The sequence below is a fragment of the Vigna unguiculata genome, chromosome 2 (genome assembly GCF_037176805.1).
Source record: "Vigna unguiculata cultivar grain cowpea cultivar isolate G323 ecotype 2 chromosome 2, ASM3717680v1, whole genome shotgun sequence".
NCBI lineage: Eukaryota > Viridiplantae > Streptophyta > Magnoliopsida > Fabales > Fabaceae > Vigna > Vigna unguiculata.
Genome location: NC_140793.1, coordinates 36,720,662 through 36,747,019, shown reverse-complemented (window position 1 = coordinate 36,747,019; position 26,358 = coordinate 36,720,662). Strand labels below are relative to the sequence as shown.

Here is a 26,358-nt window from a genome sequence, read left to right as displayed (position 1 = left end):
AACACAAAGAAACATGAGCTTCGGGTCTTTATTTTTATATGATATTCTATTCTCTCATTTTTAAGTAATATAAGACTTACACGAATTCTTTAACGTGAATTCTTTAACGTGATACATAATGTTCATCTTTTTATTTAAGGACACAACGATGTCCAAGATGTAGATGCTATATATGACGAGAATGTTCATCTTTCATGCATAATATTATATTGAAACTAGAAACGAAGCCAAGCGTGCGATCATTTGTTTGGCAGCGGTAGTGTCGGTGTTGTAAATATGGAAAACATGATCTTGGTCTGGCACCTCAAACAGCTCAACTTCACCTTCCCAGCCACTGTTCTTCACAGCGTCGAAGTACCAAACGCCTCTATCCCTCAGCGCGTCCTTCCCAGCCACACAAACAAGCAACTTGGAGCACGCGAGAGTGGCCAAGCTGGGCGCACCAGGACCCAATGGGTTCATCGTAGGCTCGTCTATCCCACCCGCCGCAGAAGGGTACACCAGCTTCCAAATCCGCGCGTGCAAGTGCGACGCACCCTCATTGGGTTCGGACCCAACGGGGGTGGAGCCCCAGAAGAAAGGGTGGGAGAGGAACGCTCCGGCTATTTTCGCGTTCCCTTTCAAGGTTTCAACCCCAGCGCGAAGAGCCAAGTAGTTGGCAATGCTAGCGCCGGCACTGTCACCTCCTATGTAGATTCTCTTGAAGTCAGCGTGGTCGTGAAGCCACGGCTCCGTGTTTGTGTCGGAAGAATTTGAGTGGGAAGTAACCCAGTTGAGGGCTTCCCAGGAGTCGTGAAAAGCTGCCGGAAGAGGGTGCTCTGGCGCCAGCCTGTACTCGACGGAGACGGCGACAACCTTGGCTTCGGAGACTAGGAGGTTAAGGAAGCGGTGGTTGAGGAAGGAGAAGGCGGATTCCGTGAAGAAGCCGCCGCCGTGGAAGTAGAGCAGGATGGGAAGCTTTTTGGGGTTGGATTGAACGGAGTTGGGAAGGTAAAGACGAGCTGAGATGGAGGGGTGGTCGGAGATAACAATGTCTTTGGAAGAGACACCGGTTTCTGGATTTTGGAGAGAGGGTGGCACTATCGGAGACTCCATCAGACGTTCCACTGTGCCATCCTTGTACACGCGGATATATGGAAGAATCTCTGTTTCTATCTCTTTGCTCTTATTTTCAATTTCAATGGTGGAAGCCATAGGAGTGGGTTTGTAACGAAAGAAGATGAGAAGGAAGAACTGATAAAAACACAAACTTTTGTTTGCCTGTGTTGGATCAAGGAAGGGACTCTTTGGTTTAAATACAGAGAATGAGATAATGACATATATATTTTTTAACACTTTATATCATTTTCTTTAAACAGGCAAAACAAACTATAAGTATTAATTTTTATATGGAAAATGATTAAATTTTAAAAACATTTTTTCATGTTTGAAAATATGAGATTACATTTTTTAAGTTTTTTTTAAATCCTAAAATTATTTAAAAAATGACATGTGATAAGAAAAAAAATATTAAAATTTCATTATTTGTTTTATAATTATTATTTTAAATATTGTGGTTAATATAATTTTTAACTAATTAAAACATAAACAAATTTTATAATGAAAGCACATAAAACTGTAGTCTTGAGATATATATATATATATATATATATATATATATATATATATATAATATGGATAAAGTAAAATAAACAAAAATGTAAATATTAATTTATCGACGGTAAAAGTTGTTTAATGTTAAGTTCTGTTAGATAATGCTATTTTTCTTTATAATATAGAAAAAATGATCATATATAAAGTTAACATATTGTATGCTAACAAACATAAAGCAGTGAAAAGCTATAAAATCATTTTCAACAACACAATATGTTTAAAATAATTTTTGTCATCAAGAATATATCACAAACATATAGTTGGACGAACTCGTTCCGTTAGAAAATTAGATGTTATTGAAGAAAATATTATGTTTTTTTTTTTTTTAAATAAAGTGTCATCTAAGACATAGTATGAAATTATATACAACAAAATGTTTCAGAAATATCGGTGTTTTTCAATTACGTTTTTTCTTATTGCAATTTCGCATATTTATACATCTATTTTTACGTTATGTTTAGTTTCCAGTGAATAACATGGAGAGGAGAGAGTGTAAACAAAGAAAAGATAAAAAAAAAAAAAAAAAAAACGTGTTCAGAGAAAAAGATGAGTTTCACACCATCTTAGCAAAATATTATAAAAGTAAACCATAACCACATCTCTTTCCAAACTTAATTAAGTCTTTTAGAGCAAATTACAATCAACACCTTATATTATCCTCTTGCAATCACCTGGTTAAATTGAGTATCTTAAATTTATATTAAATCAAACGTTTCTTTCTTTCCTTTTCACTTATTTTCATTTTTTATTATTTATTTATATATTTATTACTAAAATCTGTAAAGCAATTTCTTACGTCTTTGTTTTAAATTATTCACATAAAAATAGTATCTTTTTTAAATATAAATATAAAATCTTAAAAGGTAAATAATTCAATGAAAGTGTGTCACTCTTTTATTTATTTTATCTAAATTAGTGTAAACGTTGTTATATGTGTATACGTATTTTTTACGTATGCATAATATTATATCAGTTAGTAATTATATTGTAATATTATGAAATTAATATAAAATAAATTTATATTTATTAAAAATAAAGTGAAATGAACGAAAAAAATATGAAAAAAAATAATTGTTGATGAATAAAAAGAAAAGAAAGAGAAAAAATAGATAATTTTATATAGTGGATAAATTTTAAAAATTTAATAAGTAATTATTCTATAAAAGGTAAAATCTGAATAAAAAAAGAGAATATTATAAATCCACTTGTTGCCACTAGTATAAAATATAGTCGACCAACTAGTATAAAATATGAAAATAAAATTGAAACGTGGTTTCACTTTAAGTTTAATTGATTAAATATATAAAATAATGCTTGGTATTAGGGCGTGATTCACACTGAATAGCTTTGCCTTGGTCTCTCCTGCTTTTTCTTTTCTGTTTTGTGACTTTCGTTCCACAATTCTTACCATTTACAAATAAATTAATTATTTGGTAATAAATAATTAAGAAAAAGTAATGTGTTAAGATCTCAAATCTTACTTTTGACCAAAGCATGTTTTCATTGTTGATACCAACACTATTTGAAAATACGACCTTCAAAAAGTATCGCATACTTTCTTTTTATAAGCAATAAATATTTTTTTAAATTGTTTTTCCCAAAGAATTTTATTAATTAATGCCCAAAAGTAGGAGTATTAGTTCAGAAATCACTAATTATATGCTTTAAAGGAATAAACATTACAAATTAAAAAAATAAGTGAAACGTAGTTATACTTAATATTAAACCCCCTTCTATAATTAATATAAGATAAACATGAAATAGAGGTAAAAACATCTCTGTGGTAAGAAGAATAATAAACATTACTTCTTATATCGTGTTTAGTTTATAAAAAAACAGATAATGATAGATGGTGAATAGCTGGTGACTATAATTGAAAATGATCATAAGATAATGAATTATTAATTGAGGCTTTAATTTTATTTTTATTTTTGATTTCATTGTGTGTTATAAATGTATATTTTATAAATATAAATATAAATATTGATAATGATATTAGTCATAAATAATGGTGACAATAACGAGTTTGATAATAAAAATATAATTAAGAATGATTATGATATTGGTGCTTTGCTGATGCTTTTATCATGTTTTACGCTCAATAATTATCATAATTAGAATATTTACAATTATTGTTTAATAACACTATGATGGTAGGCTGGTAACTAGTACAAAGATAATGACACAATTATTAAGACGAAAATTATGATAGTAACGTTGTGATTATCTAATAAAAAATTATATTTAATTTTGGTTTTTTTATTATCATAAGATAAGATAAGAGTAGATATACATACTTCTATTGTGTGTATGTATTTCTACTATAATCTATAACAATATATAAAGAGATTTTCTCTTTTGTGTCTACATTTTAAAATATTAATTTTACTCTTTAAAATATAATTATTTAATAATTTTTTTAAAATTGATCGTTATTTTTATAAATTTTTTTACAAAATATATTTTCTCATCTTTTTTGATATATTTCATTTTATTTTTAATAAATATAATTTTATTTTATACATTATATATTATATATTATTTTATAATTATCATCACCCATTAATATAATATCACGCATATTTAAAAAATGCATACATACAACTTACAAGTACTATCGTGCCGATGTGTATGCTAGTAATATATAAAGAAAATTTTCTCTTTTTGTGTTCACATTTCATAATGTCAATTCTATCCTTTATCTATATCTTATATATATAATATATATAACAATAAAGAGGATTCCTCTTTTTGTGTCCACATTTCATAATATCCGTTTTACCCTTAGTTATTGTAAAAATTAATTATTTTATAAATAATTTACTTTTATCTATAATCTATCTATCTATATCTATATAACAATAAAGATGATTCCTCTTTTTGTGTCCATATTTCATAATACCTGTTTTACTCTTAGTTATTTTAAAAATTAATTATTTTAAATATAATTTACTTTTAATCATTTTTCTAAAAATTTCTTTTGTCTTAAATCATTATTTAATTTTTTTTTACATATCTTATTTTTTTTAGTTTTATATTTAACAATTATTTTAAAAATTATATATTTATTATTTATCTTAACTTAAATTTCTTGAAAATTAAAAAACGCAAACACACAGGCACGACAACGCCTGTGTGTTCGCTAGTAATATATAAAGAGGATTTCCTCTTTTGTATCCACATTTCATAGTGTCAATTCTACCATTTACAATATAATTATTTATTAATCTATAACTATATATAAAGGGGATTCCCTCTTTTGTGTCCACATTTCATAATTCCAACTTTACCCTTTACAATTTAATTATTTATTAAATTTTTAAAAATTAATGGTTACTTTTACTTATCTCCTTCTTCTTTTTTCTCCTACTATTCATCAACAATTATTTTTCTCATATTTTCTCCATACATTTCACTTTAATTTTTATAAATATACTTTTATTTGGTTCATTAACTTAATAACATTACAATATCATCAATTATTAATATAATTCAAAAAATGCGTACACAGAGGCGCGATAGCGCCTGTGTTTATGCTAGTAATATATAAAGAGAATTTCCTCTTTTGTGTCCACATTTCATAATGCCAATTCTACCCTTTACAATATAATTATCTATTAAATTTTTAAAAATTAACGATTATTTTTACCTATTTTCTATAAAACTGTTTATGTTTTTTTTTTATTCACCAACAATTAATTTCTCTATTCATTTCACTTTATTTTTAATAAATATAAATTTATTTTATATATTAACTTAATAACATGACACTATTATCACTTACTAACATACTATCATTCATATTTAAATAATGTGTACATACATATGCTTTCTAAAAAATCATAATTATTTGATTTTAATATTTTGTAAAGTAAACTTGTTTTAATGTTGCCTTCAAGAGATAAAATAAGAAATAATAATATCATAGACGACACAATTAATTTGGTGAAGATTAGATTTCATTCTAATAGACACAATCATTGTATTAACAAGTATTTCACTATATCTACGAGGATTTTGAAGGGGCAAGACAATTTATGATTACTTTTTTATATAATATTGACTAATTAATTAATTAATGTAACAATGAAAATCAAAATAAAATATGTTGATGTACAGGACAACCATTGAACCTTCTTTGAAACATGATAAAGTGAATAGTATAATCACGATAGAGATATAACATAATTTTATAAATTCATTCACATATTTTATATAATGAAGTGTTATTTTCTTACGTTGTATAATTTTATAATCGAATTACTAATGAAGCATCGAATCTGATGTACCATAGAGTGAAAAACGTTGAAAACAAGGAAAAAAAATTATTTTCACACCAATAATACCATTTGAAAATCCATCCAAATAAACAAAAAAATAAATAAAATAAAGGAAAAGATGGCAGATGAGAGTAATTTTTTTTTTAAAAAAAGTTATTTTACTTTTTCATTCATCATTTATTTCATGGGTTAAATATGTTTTTGTTCCTCAAGTTTTACTGAAATTTGAAATTAATCTCTCATCAAAATTTTTGACCAATTTAGTCCTTCATCTTTCAAACTGCATGAATTTAGTTCTTTTAACCAAATTTTGTTAAGTTTAGCTGACGTTTTAAGCGCATTTCATGATAGTATTTAAATTATTTACACTGTTTGACACATTCTTGCTTTATTGTTAACTTAAATATTATCATGAAATATGCTTGAAACATCAGATAAATTTAACAAAATTTGATTAAAAGGATTAAATTCACGCATTTTGAAAAATGAAGGACTAAATTAATATAAAATTTTGATGAAGAACTAATAACATAATTCACTGAAACTTTAGGGATAAGAACGTATTTAACCCTTATTTTCATAACTCTCTTTTTAGGATAGAAAAGTGTTTTCCTAGTGTAGGATAAAATCCGCAAAGCGTTTGAACATCTTAAGAGCATTTTGGGTTCGTGGATCGTTGACGTGAAAAACGTGATCCTCGCCTTCCACTTCAAACAGTTCCACTTCCCCTTCCCACCCACTCTTTCTCACACCCTCATAGTACCACACACCTCTTTCTCTCAGCTCATCCATCTCCGCCGTGCAAACCAGAACCTTCCGACACCCAAGCCCGCTCAAACAACCCGCCTCACTACTCAACGGGTTTATCAACGGGTCGTCAAGCCCACCGCCGTCACACGGCTGAAGCCATTCCCAACACCTAAAGCCCGCGCTCTCTTCCGCTTCACTCTCGAATCGCTTCGACCCCAAGAAGTAGGGATGAGAAATCAGAGCGCCTAAAACTTCTACACCACTCGGTAATGCTTCGGCCCCAGCACGCATGGCGATGTTATGCGCGATGTTAGCGCCAGCGCTGTCACCTCCAACGAAGACTCTGTTGAAATCGCCGTGTTTGAGAAGCCATGGATCGGCCTTGGTGGCGACCCATTTGAGACCTTCCCAGCAGTCATGATAAGCCGCGGGAAGAGGGGTCTCCGGTGCCAGCCTGTACTCCACAGAAACGACTAAAATGTGTGCTACGGAGAGAAACGTGCTGAAATAGTTTTGGTGGAGTTGGCTGAAGGCGGATTCGAAGAAAAATCCTCCACCGTGAAAGTAGACCAAGATGGGGATTTTGTGGTTGGTATTGAGATTCTCCTCCTCCTGGGATTGGATCTTGTTTGGGAGGTGTAGACGAGCAGAGATGGGAGGGTTATATGAGATTACAACGTCTTTGGATGATATATTTGTTGTTGGATCTTGAAGCGTGGGTGCCACAAATGGAGAGCCTTGGAGGCGTTCAATGGTGCCATCTTCGTAAACTCTGACAAGGTTTGGAATCTCCATGGTTATTATCATTATCGTCTTCGAATTGTTCTGCACCTGAAAACAGATTTTGTGGAGAAGAGAGACCCAGAGATGTTCATATAAACATAGCAATTCTACACGTTTAATTGGTGATGATCATGCTTATCATTTTCTTTTAAATCGTGTTAATTGAGTTTTTTTTTTTTTTTTTGTGGACCTGCATTGAGATGCCCTAATTCCACCTTAGAAATCACGTTTTTGAAGCGTCACAAATAAAGTGATTCCGCGGTTGTACCACAACACGGTGGTGGCCGAGCCTGAATGGGTGACCTAAAACCATTCCACTATACGACAAGGATACATCATTCTTCAGAGTGGAATTCTATAGCTACTATACACCTTTCACTTTGCCTGTACCTTTCTACAAAATTAATTAATATTTTTATATTCATCTTAAATTATTTTATATTCTATCTATATTTTTATTAGATGCGGATATATCATCGTTTATTGTTTTAAAAATCGATTAATTATTTTTTTTCAATTTTAAATATTGAAAAAGAAGCTATAATAGAATAGAATAAGAAGTTACACTGTTTGAGGAAGAAGAAGAAGAGAATCAATATGAATTTACATCACTCTGATAAAACCATGGTTGTACATGTTCTTTTTGCTTCGTGGTGACATGAGCCTGAGTTATATTCGATGCTGTAGTAATATTCATTATTGTTGTTATTTATAGTAACAATATGAATTTATGATTTGGTTAATACAAATTATTTCTTTATTCTATTTTTAATAATGTTTTAAATTATAATACGAAATTTGTAATCCATTAATCTTATAAAATTAAAATTAATTAAAAACAATTATTAAAAATAGATCACTTAAACTAAAAAAATAACTGTTGATGTTCTATATATAATTAATCAATAAATATTGAGAGTATTTGATAGTACATTACTAATTTTTATGATAAATAATTTCAATGCAATATACAATAAATATTGCATTGAAATTTTTTATGATAAATAAATAGCCACCTGTACAATACACGTAACACATCCTAATACTCACCTGTACAATGCTCCGATTTAAACGGCGTTACAGAAAAGGACTAAATAAAACATGAATTGCGAAAATGAGGACCATTTTAAACACGGTAAAAATGAGGACCATTTTAAACATTCTGTCAAAATGAGGACCATCCACAACTAACACTACGGGAATGAGGACCAAAAAGGTATTTAAGCCTCTTCCGTAACACTATTTATTATACTTTTTCTACTCATTCTGCGACTTTTATTTCCACCTACATATAACAAGGAATACCAGAAAGTAAAAATTATTTTAAATTAAATGGAATTGATAATAAAGAAAAAAGAAAAATATTTGCAACATACTTTTTATCCATTAATCTTTAAACTAAGCTTTAATTCATGTTTTTCGTTTTAAGACCACATAACTTCTTTACTTAAAAGACAATTATTCTAAATCTAACATTTTATTTTTTGCATTTTTTCCCCTATGTGTGGATCTAATATAACTCTTCTTGCAATCTCATACTAACTAAACGTCAAAGTTTTTATAATAATTATCACAGTATTTTTTTTTTCATACAATTTGCTGGATAGTCCATATTTACTAGCCTATCGTATATGACTCATGTGATTTAATCGCCAAATAAAAAATAATATAAATAATTTCCATTTGTTATGCATACAAGTGATATTATGGTATAAAGAGCAGAAAAGAGGACACTCTGATTGGAAAGTGTTGTGATTAAATTTTGCATTCTTGAAATGTTACATGTCTACAACGATGGCTCCATCCAACGTCCTAATGACCAACCAAGAACTCCTCCCTCAGTCCACCCACGCTCTCTCACAACACATTCTCTTCTCAAACTTTTCCGTCTAAAACTAACTCTACCCAACCAAAAAAATCCTCATTTTAGTATATACTCCAATGGAGCTGGCTTCTGCTCTGAACACCAAATTCTGCAACCTAGTAGCTTCTCTGGAAATGTTATAATCGTTTCCATAGAGCGTAGAAATTCTGCAACCTAACAGTTTATCATGATTGTAGGGCTGGTTTCAAATGGGTTGCTTCCCATGCAACCCCAAATCCCACCAACAGCGACAAGTGGCTCATCAACCATGGTTGTTTCAGCAAGATATTTGTTGGGGGCCGTCGCTGCTGTGTTAGTATTGTTCATAATATAGCCATGCGTGCTGAGGTTGAAGCTTTACCAGGTTGTGTAAAAGTTCATGGTGTTTATCTTAACCATGCTTACTTCTGGGGTTCAAAGCCGTGCGTACGCGAACCTGTTATGGGTTTGAAGAGGCCCATCCGTCCTTGATTAGGAACTTTGTTTACTCTGATGCCCATGATCAATCCAATGGCTCCTGGGGCTCCTAGCTTGGCTCATAATGGGTGTTCTAAGATGCTTGTTGCTGTTGTGGTAAGGACAGCCTGCACTTTAAGGACATAACAGTGTTGTTGTATAAGGCTATGAAGGAGAGTGGGTGGAAAGGGGAAGTGAGACTTTTTGAAAAGGACGAGCAGTCTACTTCATGTTTGATACGGAAACTGAGCATCCAAAAGACTAATATAAATTGTTGCTTATTTTCTTTGGCAGTGAAAGATCTGCGTCTGCTTGCTTGGATTTTAAGAAGGGGTTCCTTTAAGTGTGCAGATAATAAATTTGGTAGAATTGTACACTCCCTTGCTTAAAAGCTCCTTAAACCTGAATATAAACAAATCTGTTTGTGTTTCTTCTAGTTAAAGAGTTTCCTATTAATATTCCTACTTTTAACTAAATTTCGAATGATACACGCTGATTCCACCAAGCATGCATGATGCAATGAAATGATCAACAGTTACTCCATTCTGTGTACTCCTTTCAATTAAAGGGTAATTCATTTTTGCCATAAAGTTCAGAAGAAACTATTTCAAAATAATGCGACTCCATGAATCTGCTCTCAACGGCAATAATGAAATAGACTACTTTAATGAACGCGTGTCAAGTTACTATATCCACAACTCATGTTTGTTTGATACTGGCATACAAAGACTGAAAAGCAGAAGACATACCTATCTCATACACGTGCAGAGAATGACTTGCAGTCTACTCTAATCATGAAACAAGCATAAAAAGACTTGAGTTTGGCCGATTGGCCCATTCCAAGTGAAAGTACACCGTTGGGAGTGACTTGAGGGGATTCTTTTTCCTCGATTGTAGTACTGCCCAAGAAAAAAGCAGTTCAATCCTTTTCTTATTTGTCTTCAAAAATAACAATCAAAGCCTTTTTCCAACAAGACCTTCCATCTGCTCACGGGAAAACTCACCAGAAGTTCTGATACATCCAGACAAAAGATTTAGGTTTTACTATTTAATCTGACGACACATTCAATTTTCAGTTCACATGTTTTTATTGGTCAAACTGCATCACAATATCATATAGCAGGAAAGATGTTCAGAAGGTTTTGGATGTCCACTGATTTGAGAGGAATTTTCATTTTGGATATAGGTGTCTTTCATTCCCTACAGCATTACATACAGCCAATTTTATAAGCAGCAACTGAATTAAATTTGTCATGGCCAAACGAGTAACTGAGTATCCAAATGACGCATTTGGCACTTTAAATGACGTACTTGCATTTAGCAATTAATTAGCGTTAAAATTACTTGTATTTGCAATTAACCATCAGCACATTACAGACAAATATCCAATTGTCATATATACATGAGATACTTGAGCAACCTATACTACTCTCAGAAACACAACAATTATAATGCCAGATTAATTGAGAAAGATAACACAATCAAATCATAACCATCACAATATTGCAAGAGAAAAAAACAATGTTCGTGAAGGTCATTTGCTACATCTACGAGAATGACGTTACAACTAAAGCCTAGAAGGGACTTACACTGCATCAGAAAAGAACGTACACGACCTGATGTTAGAATTTTTTAAGCCATGCTGCACTCAATCCAGGAGACTTCCTTCGCAGGTTCAATTAACATCGACCGCATTATGTACATTGCAACTGGTTAGATGTCAAATAGAACAGTAAATTCTACGGGTGATTGTTGGAATTGGCCTTTGTAAGGGCTTTAACAAAGTAATTCTGGATCTCAGGTATTATACGCTGAATCAGATGGGAGTGTCTGCAAATGATTGGTATGAAACAAAATTCTAAAAGGTTAGAAAGACAGAAACTATAGAAATGTAAAAGTGAAATACATTCATCATATTTGTGATTTATTTATCCTACCAAAGCTTAATTATTCAATTAACTTCAAACCAAAGGTCAGTATCTATTATGTAACAAAGTTTAAGATCCCTGTCTACCATATTTGTCAAAAGCAAACAAAACTAAGAATATAGCAACTTATTATGCAGAAAAAAGAAAGAAGCAACATGTTGAACAAAAATCACAACCCGCCCTCTCTTAAAAAAGGCAGCGTGCAGCTTCCATATTTTGATAACCATATAATGGCAACCCCATTTCTCACATGAATACAAATAAAAATAACACGGAAACGCGCTTTCTAAATGAAATAGAACTTAATTAAAATGGAAAGAGTGACGAAATCAAGTCAAGAACTAATTATTTATTGGATACGGTAGCCATATAATTTTTTATTTAGTCATGTAAAAGAATTTTAAGCAGATCCAAACTTTCAAATGAACTCCTTTTAGGTTGACACAAGCTCTGCCAAAACTACATGGAAAATAAAGAGAAATAGGTATTAAAAGTAGATGCAACTGGCCTAAAACCTCCAGCTTACATTTTTTTCCTTACAGACATCTTGTACACATTGTAGAGGGATCAGATACGTACCCTGGCTTTCCACTCAATTTATCAAAGTGTTCCAAGATAAAAAGAATGCATGTGTGCCTCAACGATATAGCATTAAATGCTTCAGAAAGTTCATACATACTTGATACGCTCTCAAGTGATATATCCTGGGATCAAAACATCAAATCAGAGAAATCCACTTTCCAGTCTAATAGTAGAGCACGAGGACAAGTGTCAAGACTATGTGTATTTGTGTGAACCAAAATTCTCTTAGCTGACCTGTGCAATCGTGTACTCACAGAGTCTCTTGAGTCCTTCTAAAAGATATTGATCAGCTGCTCGGAGGAGATCTTGGGCAATATCAAGCGTGATCTCAACTGATCCAGTGTATATAAATCTGGAGAAAAGATAAAAGACAATATGACTTAAGTTGTTCACAAATTATTACAAGCTTAAACAGCACAACTTTCATAAACCATGTGAATGCAGAGTTGACCTCATCATCAGCTCAAAAACCTCCCATCTAATGTTTGGAATCTCTATGTCCCGTGCCTCCTTCTCCTGTCATACAATAATGAACTTGCATATCACAATTATTGTGCTGAGATATGAAATATATATATATTTTTTTGCTAGTGTTGAGTGAGAGGAAAAGAAAACTAGAGATATAATTGAACCTGTGGCAATTTACACAGCAGGGCGTGCTATTATATAATAAGGTTAAGAAATGAGTTACTAAATACAAGATACCATATCTAAAATATCCAACAGCAATATTTAAAAACCAAAATAACAGATTATACATGATGTTTATCATGAAATCGTGGAGTCAATAACAGTTTTTTTTTGCTGATAGTCAATAACAGTGAGAGGAAAAGGTGTGTGAGAGGAGATGTATGATACACTTAAGATCAATATATACTCACCCTATAACCTCCATCAAACATAGCACGAAATGCGTCTGAAGATGCAAGCAGACAAATTCTGTGAGCATAAAATCGTTTGCCTGCAGCAAAGTACAAAAATACCAATTTATCTACAAATGTCAACTGCAGCTACAACAACACTGCATTCTAGGTGAACTGTTCTGCAAGCAAAAAGTTCAAATAAAACAATGTGAATGGAAAACCATCTACCTTCAACCAGAAATGTAACGTCAGACAAGGTGGCATTGTTTACATACTGCTCTCCCAAATAGACCTGCAAGAAGAAAAATCTAGCATCACAGGCATTAAAACTTTTAAAAACACCAAATGGATCCAGAATTATCAGGACACAGGACAGAAAGTAAGCAGTCTATCAGTGAAAACTATCTCCGCGTTCAAAGACAGAGATGCTCTAGAAGAGTGAAAACTATATGCACAAAGGGTCATGAAGAGCATGTTGGGTTATTGGGTCAGTTCAGCCCAGTCATCCATGCCCAATAGCTTAAATAGGGAAGGACCAGCATGCAAGCAGGGTGTTTTATCAGTTACGCTTGAGGTTTACATCCCTGCTAACAGTTAAGCTTAATACAAAATGACAAACGCCCTTGCTTACTGGCTCATATCAGGTAGGATTTGAAAAATTAACTAGCCACAGTTAATAACAGCCTTATCACGCATGTTGGTGAGTACAAGGTGATGTTATAAATATAAAAAAGAAAAAAGTAAAAAGAAGCAGGAACAAATTTCCATATATCATCATGAAAAGGACAGGAAAGAAAGTTTAACCTAAAAACATATAAGTAAAACAGACATGAAATGAAAATATAGGGAAAAGGCAGTCAACCATTTAGCAATGATGCTATGAAGGATGAGAAAAAGCCAAATATTATATATGACTACCTGGGGTGTGGGAGATGGGGGTGCAGCATCTACGGGAGACAGAGTTGTGGCTTTATTGGCCAACTTGCATAAAGCCACAGCTCCATCAAGTTGTTGCTTAGGGTTATAATACGAGCCAAGAAGGCCCATAAGCAACTCCAAACCTGCAAGGGTAGATGCTTGGATTCATATAGAAGAGGAAAGGCAATAATACACAGAAAAAGATTCAAAAATTAAAAAAAATAAATAAATAAATCAAACTTAAACAAAATATTTGATTAAGAAGATGCATACCATGGTGATCGATAAATATTTTTCTCTGGTCATCTGCAGAACAAAGGTGAGCAAGAGCCAAAGCAACTCTTCTTTGAAAAGCCTTCTCTGAAACTCGCATGAGATATAACAAATGGTTCAGCACCTGCGAAGACAAAATTAATACGTTACAAATCTGAACAAGATATAGAATTCAAACTGGTAGGATAAGGCTAGATTGTTGTTATTGTTGTTATTGTTGTAGAATTAATAATTAATACAGTAGTAGCATCCCAACCATTTCCATGTTAATTTCAGTAAAATGTATCAAAGAACAAGTGAATGTGAAATAGTGCTTACTCGCCCATGAATCTTCTCTTCTAATCTTTTCAATGTCTTTGCAACACAATCCTTAGTTGCCTGCGAGAGAAACCGATTCCTTATCTATCAGAGTGTGCCTAAGAACATAAAATTTGTATGCACTTATCTAAAGCACTGAACTCCCATTGATATAGGCAACATAGGGCAAATGCAAAAAACCATGAAACGCAGAAACAGAATAGGTATCAATAAAGCAAACTTACTTGAACAATAAACTCTCCATCCTGCAGTCTCTGAATTCCACCTACCCTAATAAAATCAGCCACATTATCCTATGGGACAAAATAAAAAATATAAAAAAGGAACAGTTATTTTACTTTAACTTCAAGTAATAAGCTTTACTACAGTCAAGACAGAAGATCTTTTATTAGAACTCGTAGAGTTTATTTTACCTCATTATCTGCAAGGCCATAAAGAGCAAAAGCAGCATTATGTTGCAAAGACCCATTTTTTGAGTCAAGAAGCTTCAGTAATGGAATCAAGCCACCATTGTGTGCAATACCAGCTTGGTTATGTGTGTCCTGAAATTTAAAATTGAATATCTTCAGGTTATGGTGCTAAAAGGAAACATTGATTGAACATACTCAGAAAGAGTGCATAACACTTGCTTGTATAAAGCTCTAAGTAATGATTATTATGTTCAAAGACAAGACATTAATACAAAACTTAACACACTGAAATGCACATAATTTACGTCAACAATTTAAACTAGAAAGATTAATTGAAACTAATTCATTGCCAATAATATAATTTATAATACTTACACAGATGAAAAATCATAAAATGTGTTACCATTACCTATTAAAAACTATAAATTGGAAATGTACATTAAAATCATGCTAATCAACTTATATATGTGAACTCTTACATGGAAAGACAAGGGAAAATAAATAACCTGGGCCAATCTCCCCAATGCAAAAGCAGACATTTCTTTTAGCTGAACATCAGGGGACTGAAGCATCTCTATCAGAGGTCGGACAGCACCCCTCTGAACAATGTGAACCTACAAAGTCAAACAAAAAAGGTAAGATTAAAAACAGAGATATATGATACCCAAAGTGTTGATGAGTTAACACCCACTGAGCCACCCTATTCGGAAATAAGCTACGAAAAGAATCTCATAAGAACTTGCATATTAGGAGGTGCCAAAGTCAGTATGAGATGCATGATCAAGTATTTAAGTGTTTGGTTCCCCGCCTTAATAGCTAGCTTTTGAGGTGGGTTTCTGATGAAAACCTAAGGGAAGCTAGCCTAGGTAGGGAGGATCAAGGAAGATCTCCTAGATGAATTCTTGGAACGATTCTTTCAAGAATTCTTGGATAAAATGTGATCTTCAATTTTGAAGAAGCCATGGAAAGAAAAAGATTCAAGAATACACAAAAATCAAGGTAGTGCTAGGAATTAGAACACCTTGCACCACTCAAACTCCATGAGATTAGCGAGATTGTGATTCACCACTTGTGACCTAACCCACAAGACAAGAATCATGAATGAGATAATAAACCATAAGAGAGAAAACTCTATACTTCCTGAACTTTGATTAACCTCAATGCGCCACAGAAGACATATGTTCGCCATTTGAGATATGACACACTCAAGATAACACACAAATTTTATTCAACCAGGGTTATCAAAATGAGTACATAACCTCTTCTTATAAAGAGAATGTGGTGGGAAGGGATTAGACAAACACTTCCTTCCCTAGCCTTATGTCCAAACAAAACACAGAATATACTAATACTAAGCATAGCTAGTTTATTCACAAAAAGAAAATACACATTTATTTTATGTTCCAAGTCACATCAGTTTCGCCACACAAGAGATAAGCCAAAGAAAGAGTTGTTCGCCACTTGAGATATGACACTCAAAAAGAACACACAAATTTTATTCAACCTGAGTTATCAAAATGAGTACATAACCTCTTCTTATAAAGAGAGTGTGGTGGGAAGGGATTAGATAAACACTTCCTTTCCCTAGCCTTACGTCCAAACAAAACACAGAATATACTAATTCTAAGGATAACTAGTTTAGTCACAAAAAGAAAATACACATTTATTTTATTTTCCAAGTCACATCAGTTTCCCGAGAACATGGGCACTTATCAATTGGTATTAGAGACAGTTGCCTATATCTTGGAAAGTGCTACTTACGGAGAGTTCTAACTGGTCAGCTCTTAGGGGCACTGCTAGGATAGGAATTTGGATATTATGAGATGCCTTAGTTTGCAACAAGTAGTATGGGATGCTCAGTCCTTAATAGCTAGCTTTTGAGGGTTGGTTCCCCAAATGCTTGAGTACTATTAGAATCCAAACTAAAAATACATGCATAAATTGCTCACATCACCTTTTTCACCATCCAGTAAACAAACATAAAAATAGACGTGTTAGGGTTTTCCCTTTATAACTTTCTCTCCCTCTACACTCAGTTCAAATCATGGAATTCTTAGAAAAACTAAAGTTACTGTTTACCTTGCAGTCTGAATCAGTTGCTGCAAACTGTCCAAGTAACAAGGCTGCTTCCCTCTGGCTTTCAGAGCAACAGGAGCTGTTTCATCATACAGTATTAGAATAGGTTAATAGAAAGACATCTTTCTTCAGTAATATATATAATGGAAAATTATTGGAAAGAAAAAAAGGAACTTTGAGTTATAATAGCGATACAATTTAAGTACAGAGACCAAACATGGGAGAAAGGAGGAGATGAGCCTAGTAGTTTTCCATGGTGTAAATTAAGAATATACCTAAGTAATCCAATGACCGGTTGTAGGGCTCCAGCAAGAAGAACTTCTTTCTTTATGTTAGGGGAAGAGTGGACCAGATTTCCAATCACACCAACCTGTAATTCAATAAAATTCATTGCAAGTTTCCAGTAAGATAAGTGCAAAGATCAAAGTCAAAAAGATTGCAAAATTTAAGTTTAGAATTAAGCTGGCACAAGCAATACCGCTTCATAATGAATAGCAGCATCTTCTGAACGGAGCATTAGAATCAGAGTTGGAAGGGCATTGCATTCAACAATCTACATGTCATGATGTTATGTGACTTATTCGTCTCATATGTAAGTCAATTTAAATTCCCAACATTACTAAAGACCGCTAACCTGATTTTTATTTTCATCATTTTTGAAAGCCAGGGTTCGCAATGCACCAGCAGCTGCTCTTTGCACCTTTGTATCCGCAAATTCAAGTAAATGAACTAGCGGTGGAATCCCACCTTCCATCCTACACATTAACTCCAGATAATCATAAGAAAAAACCATTCCAAATTAAATTTCAATTGCATGGTAGTACTCGAAGAAGCATACCTGACACGAGTCTTAATACTGCTGTTCTCGTGAGCAAGATTAGTAATCGCGTCTGCAGCCCTACGAATTAGACTATTAATGGCACGAGATGTTAAGCCATTTTCATGTCTCTTCAAAAGATCAACGAGATGTTTCAAAGCACCACTGTCAACGATGAGCTGCTGGTGCTCCGGCTGCAGAGGCATTTCACACCACATATTAGACCATCATGCATTACCTTCAAAGCTTCCTTCTACAATACAGTATCTACTATGCCATTCATGCCGTTCAGTGAAAACGATAACATTAAAACAATTTCTGGTGTAAACAAAGTTTTAAAAAAGGAGATAACTATCACTAATAAGCTAACTCAACGTAAAACTTTATATCACAATACAATTAAAACATTCAATCATATAGACTTGAAGAAGCTATGTTGCAATAATTCCTAACTAACAGTCACCGTAGAGGAGAGGTAAAATTACCTTGACTGCGAGAAGTCCAAGCGCGAAAGCACTACCTTTCTCGACCTCGTGCTCAAACGGCATTGGCCTCTGCAACCGGTCGCTTCCAGCCAGAGGAGGCGCTTGAAGATGTTTAACCAAAGCAGGAATTGCGCCTCCTTCAACAATCACGTTCACCACTTCCTCTGCAAACAAAGACAAGCACCGAATGAAGCGCGTTGCGGACGAAACCGGCAAATAACCTAATTCCGCGAAAGAAGAAAACAAAAACGCAAGAAGCAAGATGCCGAATAGATGTACCGTTCTTGGCGAGATCGGCGAGGGCGTGCGTGGCGCGCTTGGCGGCAGCACGATCGGATTCCTTCCATGAGAAGGTGGAATCGAGGACGATGACCTGTTCCTTGACGTCGGAGAGGAGGGCGTCTCGAGCGTGGCCGGTGGGAGGGGCGGAGATCTGTCGGTCGTCTTCGAAATCCTCCTCCAACTTCCTCTTCTGACCTTTCTTCTCCGGGAAACAGTGATCTGGTCGGTTGTGAAGGTCCATGGACGAGAGAAGAAGGAGAAGAAGAAGAAGGAGAAGGTCCCTCTGTCTCTAGGAGACGCAACCCAAAGTGTTGAGAAACAAGGAGCGCAAGAGAAGAAGAAGAGGCGGAAGAAGGAAAAAAAAAGAGTGCTCCAAATGGAATTCAGGATTTGAACACGCGAATGAGTGCCAGATCGGAGGGGTAATTCCGAAATTGCCTCCATTCCCTTTTGTCTTTTTCTTTTCACTGTCCATCTATGCCCACAGCCATTTATACTTATGTTTTATAAATAATAAACATCATTCTTGATTCTTGATCATAGTAATCTAACTATGTTTAGCTAGTTACTAATATTTTTATTTTATCTTAATATCCTATTTTTATTATATCTTAATTCAATTTTAAGTTCATTTGAGAATTTTAATAGAGTCTTTTAAATACTTTAAAAGTATTATATTTTTTATTAAGTTATTATGTTTAATTTTTCTGATACCAAAAATGACGTAACCGTCGAGGGCATGATGGTTATTTTCTCTTTAAATTATTATTATATGCTATTTTATTATTTTGTAAAGATTACAAATTATATAAAATAGTAGGTGACAAAATAAGTAAATGGTACAGTTAATAATATAATTAAATGACGGAATCTTAATTGAAAATATGATTTGTTTTAATATTTAATGATGACAAAAATTTAATTAGAAATTTTCAGATTTACGAGAATTTAAAATTTAATTAAGGGTGTGTTAGATATGCATTGGAATATTACTTAATGTGAGAAAATCGATTTTATTGATGGAAAAAGGTTAAAAAAAGTTATTTCTGTCATTTGTCATCTTGAATTTAATTTTAGAAAACGTCCAAATAATTTATCAACGTGATTTTAAAAATTAATTTTAGGTTATTTTTACCGTGAAACCAAGTATTAAGTTTATTCTAAAAAAACACAACTAAAACAAATATACACTCTCACCTCGTTACATGGAAAAAATTTGTGGAAATTATAAAAGTAAAAAAATCATGAAAATATTGTTTAATAATTAAGTTAAGAACAATTTTTTTTTCTAATTTTAGATTTTCACAAAATTTAAAAAATTATTTATGCTAATCATTTACTAAAGATCAAGGATATTTTAATTTTAGCTGGAGACTATTTCTTTTGAGGATAAAGACTGAGAAACTAATCAATAAAATTTTGGTTAGATTGTTAAATAAGATACATCGGTTCTTGCTGTAAACAAGTTTTCAATTTGTATACATTTAAAAAAATTAAAAAATAAGTTTCCTTTTAACAATAAAACCATATATACTATATACTATGGGCATACAATTTTAAGAAAGGAACGCAATTAAATCGAATAATAATTGTAGAATTTGCACAAGTTAATTTTAATTTAGGAAAAAAATTAATTTTATATTGTGTTTTTTTAAACTTCTCATGTCATAACTGAAAATTTTAGAAATTTATGAATAGAAAATAATACATTAAAAATGTAATTTAAAAAAATGTAATAATGCATACCATGGTGAGTGTGGGATTAAGAGTGGGTCCATATATCTTAAGTTTGGTGGGTTCAGAGCTGAATATATGATTAAATTTGAATAGATTAAGCTTTTGAGTAGCGGGTTAATAATAGTAATACGAATGTTCATATTATTATATAATTATTGTGATGAAAATTATGCATTTTTCCGTTTTTAACCGGTTTTCAAATCATAGAAGAATATGTTGGTACGAACGAAATTTGTTTTGGGTTGAAAAAGAAAATGAAAAATCATTGATTGTTCATATTGGAATTTGAATTAACAGAGTTGACTTAATATTTTTAATTTTAAAGTTAGAAAGAAAAATTGTATACTTCCAATATCAAATATATTACACCAGTACTATATTAGTAATATAAATAAGTACTGGTTCAGAGTAATTTAAACACGCGTATTTTTTCATAAGAAAAAAAAATATTTATTCTATTTTTACATTTTGACTAATTAAAATATTTCCTCTTAGTATGATAAATGAATATATTTGAGTAGTCAAATTAAAACTTCAAAATAAAACATACGTGAAAATAATATTAAGCCACAAATTTGAATATTATAAAATATTAAACCAGAACCAATAGTTGAATATAAATTAAACAGTGACCAAAATTATAATCTATTTTTAAATCTATGGGCATTTATTTACGTTCAATTAAAGCGTCTGGTAAGTCAAAGGACGAACAGCAGAAAGAGACCTCAGAAAGGAAGAGATCAATGTTGTTGGGTAGAACTAATTGGGCCGACCACCAATGTGGGCCCATTCTAAAACGATTCTTATTTAAGTTGGCAATATTTTAACTCAATAACAAATATTTCGTATATTATATAATTATAATAAATAAATGTAGAAAAATAAAAAAAATAAAAATTTCATCAATGCTTTTTGATAATTTAAAAGGTAATAAATATAACTATCTTTTGCTTATGAAACAAAACTAAATTTAAAAAAAAAAAGTATCAGTGTATAATGACTAGGGACTTTAAACAACAAGTAAGAAGTTGTTATACCTTTAGTTCTTATATTTTACTTTATATAATATTTGGATTCTTCTCATTTTAATTTAATTATTTATATGTTCTTTCAATTATTTAATTAAGTCTCTCAAAATTTCTACAATAATTAACGTATATATATATTAACAGGATATCATGTACGTATTCATCAAAAACAAGATTTTAACAAATTTTATTAGTATAATAACAAACAATACAAACACATTTGAATGACAAACAGAACAGATATAGTAAAAGGAATCAAACAAACGCAATTACTAAGTTGCAGTGTAATTATAACAGTATAAGAGAAAGAAATAATCTAAGAAAAAAATATCATAACTTGATTTCTGAGTTGCACATGGAATCAATGCTTTGGTGAGGGATGAAAAGAGAGAGATAGCAGGTGGAGTAACTGGTGGCTTTCATCTTTAAGAGATTCAAGACCTTGACTTTCCCGAATAAGGTAACTGTTGAGGTAAGATTTATAACACCCCTCGAATAATCAGTGGATAAATCCTTGAGTTCGGAGATATCTGCAAAAACAGACAAAGACGTTGTTATGTTATGATCATGACGTGCTGGAATAGTGTCCTCGTGCAGTGGAGCCTGGGCTACCAGAGTTCCTCGATGATAAAGATGTGCTGTGCTGTTCTGGTAGGTAAAGCTTCCATGGTTGGGGTTTTCAACCGTGACCACTACGCCTAATGATAAGTTTAGTTTAAAAGTTGGTAACTCTAGTTTGAAACCTTCAAGTTTAACCGATTGGAGGGTAATGTCAGGGTCTTTGGGCTTGAAGACAGTGAAGAATAATACCACCACCACTACGACTAACAAAATCACCAGAAGAATGGCACTCACACAGCAGATTTTGCACCCTTTGGAACTCACACAACATACCATGATGAATGTGTCACTTTGGTTACATGGGAGTGTGGTTGTAAGTGCGTTTGTTTTGGAGAAAAATTATTAAAATGGGATGAAAACAATGACCAGAGACGGCTGTGGCCTGACAACTTTTCTAAATTATTTATGAATCCAAGGTATAAACACGTAAGTCATTAGGTTCAGGCTTTATGAATCCGAGGTATAAACCTTGAATACGTATAAGTCTTATTCTAAAATCGATAGGTAAAAAAGAAGTTTGCATTTATTTATATATTGTAAACTTTTTTATATTCGATAAAGTATCAATGGATTATCCGATAAATAGATTCAACAAACAACTTAGATAAGCGTTAAATACTTTTATATCATCCTAAAAACTAGATTTTAAGTGTGATTTAATTTTACAAAATCGAATTGTAAAATAAGATTTACACTTAATTATATATTGTGAATATGTTTTATGGCAGCTCTTCCACCATAATTGTCTACAAAAATTACTTACTAATTTTAGAAGTTAATCATACTCAAATGACAGAAAGTTAGATGAAATTGTAGAAACATGACAACAATATAATGAAACCCTTTACTCACGTGAAGAAGAAATGTGAATGAAAGAAAAGGAAATATATGGGGTGGGTGAGTTAGAAAACGTGGAATATTAAGAACACATTTACTTCTTTTGTCACCGTATTGCTTCACCAGGCAAATCAATGACATGTGACAAGTCTTGGTAATCAAGAGAGAGACCATGTGCAACCTCTTTCCATTTCGATCATTTTTAATCTCCAATATGTGTGTGTATGCATTATTCTTTAATTTTGATTTGTTTGTTATTTCTTACTATAATTATATAATTTTGGAAAAATACTGTCTAATAACTGATTTGTTCAACATGGGTTTACAACAAACATTATTTGCCAAAAAATATCTCACAAAACTACTGACTGAAAATATAATTTTGTCTTCATTCCAAAGCAAATACTTTTAAATTATGTTGGCTGAAAAAAATTAATTAATAAAAAATTAGTCATAAAATTTCAACTGTTTTTATGTCTCATTTTAATGGACCAAACAAGGGGAATGGATTGCACCAGTTTTTGAAATGTAATACTAATTGGGCCAAACAATCCGTAATGACTAAGGTGTCAGAAAAAAAAATGTGATACTAGTGAAAGTGACCTTTACATCAAAGATTAATGTGTTAATTTTTCTTATTGTACACAATTAAGGATAAAATGATACCTCTAATTGTATTCTACTCTAAAATTGTTTCCAATAAAAGGTCATGTGATGCCCAAAGTGATATAAAATAATATTATTTTATTACAAAAATAACTTTAAAATTAGATAAATCCGCATTACCTGACATTAATTCCAATCAATGATAAAATTAAGAAATTTTGAGAAGCTCCCAATTGAATTGTACTCTAAGGTTTTTTATCCTAAAATGTGCACATGATGCAAAATAGAATAACATTATTTCGTTTATTGGATGTCAGAACAACTTAAAAAATTAGTTAATCTTAATTAACTATCATTAATTCTAAATAATAATGGTGAGGTGAACTTTACTAAGTATTGAAAATGTATGGAGCACAATTCTATTCCAGTGTTGTTTATCATAAGGTGTCTCTAGGATACAAAATAAAATAATATTATTTCATTATTGAGTGCTATATAAATAACTTCAAGATTATACTAATACTGATTATCATCAATCCCCACTAACAGTAATTTTTTCTTAAGTATTGGAATTAAATCGAGAACAATTATACGGAGTTCAATTATATTATAGAGTTTTAGCATAAATATGCATATGATATATGATAAAATAATATTATTTTATTATCAAATCTCAGAATAATTTCAAACTGGTAGGATAAAACTGCAATACAAAACTGATTTGAAGATTTAAATATAATAAAACTTAAATTATTTGATAAACTAATTATTTGAAACTAAAAATTATAAATATTTATGAACTGTTCAACAGATGAAAACTTGGAGAGAAGCTTCCCACTTGTTTCTTCAAACAAAAATGTACATTAATCATTCCAGAAGGCTTGAAACTTCCTTTTAATTTACGCACATGCAGGACGAGACCGTGGTTCAATGTACTGTTATTTTTATTAGTTTTATATACCATGCACCAACTTGGATTTTCGGGATAGAAATATGAAACTAGAACTGTATTATTATTATTATTATCGATGCTGGGTAATGGAAAATTATTTGAAGGTAGCTAGCTCAGGTAACGTTACAAATGGAATCTCATCTCCAATAAAACTCCAAGCCACATGGTGCCAATTTAGCTTTGCAGAGCAATTACTACCACTAGAGCCAAGTCACTGTTATGCAATAAATTATACAGACCATTACTTTTCAAATTTCCAAGGCTACAATGCCAGTCAAATAATAACTTCTTCGACTCTCCATGTTCATCTTTGTTGCCAAATTTAAATGGAACCCCCAAAATATAGTCACATGCACATTTCTAACTTCACCCCACCACAAATACTTCTAGGTAAAAGAAAAAATATTTTCTGATTATTGACCAATCCTCGTGGTTAATTAATTAATTCATCTGATGGAACATGGATTTTGAAGAATTGACAACGGAAGGAAAAGAGCTGGGAAGAAAGATTTGACTTGAATTTATTAGATTAGATTTAGATTTAGATTTCGTTACTGACCATTGTTTTGCTCTGAATCAAAGAGTTCTTGCAATGGGCTATAGCTCCTTGGATCGCGCTCTGCAACTCTTCCATAGAAGAAGTGTCTCCACAGTACATAGCAGCAGCAGCACCTCGTTGAGAAAGAACACCAGAGTGATTCGGCGATGATCTCATAGAAGAAGGACAACTGGATACGCAGCTTCTTCTCCTGGGATATCTGAGATTTCCCGAGAAAGAATGAGAAAGCGCACTCACACTCTCTTTTCTCCCTGTCTTGGTACCTTCTGAGAGTTTGGTAGATCTCTCAGTCTTGCTTAAAAGAGAAAAAACAGAAGTCATTGTTACTGCACTTGCACCCTCTGTTGCGTTTAACTGCCCAGACCTCTGCTGTTTCTGCGAGAGCTTCTCGTAGAGAGGCTTTACCTTCTTGAAATACTTCCTGATAACCTCCCTGGCGGTGACGCTGATCCGCTTCACCGAGGAGTTAGCAGAGGCAGTGTCTAGGTCACGGGTTTTGGCTTGTAGGTTGTTGTTTTCCTTGCGGAAAACAGAGGAGAATCTGGAGAAAAAAAACTTATGAGACTTCTTGATGGTGGAACATGGTTGGTTGTTGCTGTTGCTGTTACCGGTACTGTTATTATTGAGGCGCTTGAACTCGTCTTCCTCTGTTACGGAGCTAGGCCGAGAAGAGTCGCAGTCAGGGAAAAGTGCAAGGTCGCTGGTGAAAGAGGAGTGGGAGTCGTTGGAGCTGCTGCCGGTAGAGTCGCGTGCGGCGGTGGAAGCGGAGGAGGTGCTGGCGGATGAGAGGAGGAGCGTGCGGACCATGGAGATGCGCTGGGAGAGGTGGAGAGGGAGGAGTTGACCCTTGTAGAAGAGTTCATCGGCGGGGCAGAGTGCGGTGGAGGATTTGCGCGGCGAGATTGAGATTGTGAACTCGAAGTCTGAGGATGAAGAAGAGGAAAATGAGTGAGAGGGAGATGAAGGAAGTGTGTATGATTTTGATTCTTTCCCTCTCCTTCTTCCCATCTCTGTTCTCTGATTCATGTGTTTGATCTCTGGGTTTTGATTAACTCCATGGTCTCTCATGTGCCACCCAAACTCTGAGAAAGGTCACAAAGCTCCCATTTATAGGGGGAGGGTGTGTAAACTGTGATTAGTAAAACTAAGAGGTAATTAATTATGTTAATCCATCATATAAGACAAGATTGGTTGATTTTTCATGTAGATTTGACAAACAAATGCCGCTTCTTTAGCAAGGTAATAAAGGCCCGCGGACTAACTCACATGGGAGAGGTAGA

At 32.9% G+C, this 26,358-nt stretch overlaps 3 protein-coding genes and 2 pseudogenes across 6 annotated transcripts; 1 reads left to right on the top strand and 4 right to left on the bottom strand.

Annotated features, from left to right (window-relative positions):
- LOC114173084 (2-hydroxyisoflavanone dehydratase-like) lies at nt 1-1,274 on the bottom strand. The gene has a single exon (XM_028057305.2). The coding sequence runs from the start codon at nt 1,192-1,194 to the stop codon at nt 205-207; it is 990 nt and encodes a 329-aa protein (XP_027913106.2). The 5' UTR covers nt 1,195-1,274; the 3' UTR covers nt 1-204.
- A 5,135-nt stretch (nt 1,275-6,409) lies between these two features.
- Nucleotides 6,410-7,775, bottom strand: LOC114167418 (2-hydroxyisoflavanone dehydratase pseudogene; annotated as a pseudogene).
- A 1,742-nt stretch (nt 7,776-9,517) lies between these two features.
- Nucleotides 9,518-10,188, top strand: LOC114173771 (2-hydroxyisoflavanone dehydratase-like; annotated as a pseudogene).
- Nucleotides 10,189-10,418: 230 nt separating this feature from the next.
- On the bottom strand, nt 10,419-19,117 carry LOC114173769 (ARM REPEAT PROTEIN INTERACTING WITH ABF2-like). 2 transcript variants are annotated; one of them, XM_085668737.1, is made up of 20 exons: nt 18,736-19,114; nt 18,457-18,620; nt 17,993-18,165; nt 17,789-17,909; nt 17,633-17,707; nt 17,430-17,524; nt 17,158-17,233; nt 15,585-15,692; nt 15,082-15,210; nt 14,893-14,961; nt 14,669-14,728; nt 14,351-14,474; nt 14,078-14,220; nt 13,388-13,451; nt 13,178-13,257; nt 12,748-12,812; nt 12,531-12,648; nt 12,294-12,418; nt 11,376-11,616; nt 10,419-10,798 (listed from the first exon to the last, which is right to left on the bottom strand). In XM_085668737.1, the coding sequence occupies exons 1-19, from the start codon at nt 18,977-18,979 to the stop codon at nt 11,526-11,528; spliced, it is 2,124 nt and encodes a 707-aa protein (XP_085524863.1). In that variant the 5' UTR covers nt 18,980-19,114; the 3' UTR covers nt 10,419-10,798; nt 11,376-11,525. The 2 variants fall into 2 exon arrangements, with proteins under 2 accessions (XP_085524863.1, XP_027914159.2); XM_028058358.2 differs by lacking the exon at nt 10,419-10,798 and having other exon boundaries at nt 11,115-11,616; nt 12,241-12,418; nt 18,736-19,117.
- Nucleotides 19,118-21,841: 2,724 nt separating this feature from the next.
- Nucleotides 21,842-26,347, bottom strand: MAKR1 (membrane-associated kinase regulator). Of its 3 annotated transcripts, none has more exons than XM_028058359.2 (2): nt 25,079-26,347; nt 21,842-22,033 (listed from the first exon to the last, which is right to left on the bottom strand). In XM_028058359.2, exons 1-2 carry the CDS (start codon nt 26,144-26,146, stop codon nt 21,983-21,985), a joined length of 1,119 nt encoding a protein of 372 aa, XP_027914160.2. In that variant the 5' UTR covers nt 26,147-26,347; the 3' UTR covers nt 21,842-21,982. The 3 variants fall into 3 exon arrangements, with proteins under 3 accessions (XP_027914160.2, XP_027914161.2, XP_085524866.1); XM_028058360.2 differs by lacking the exon at nt 21,842-22,033 and adding an exon at nt 24,562-24,733 and having other exon boundaries at nt 25,079-26,344; XM_085668740.1 differs by lacking the exon at nt 21,842-22,033 and having other exon boundaries at nt 24,562-26,340.
- Between the last annotated feature and the right edge of the window lie 11 nt (nt 26,348-26,358).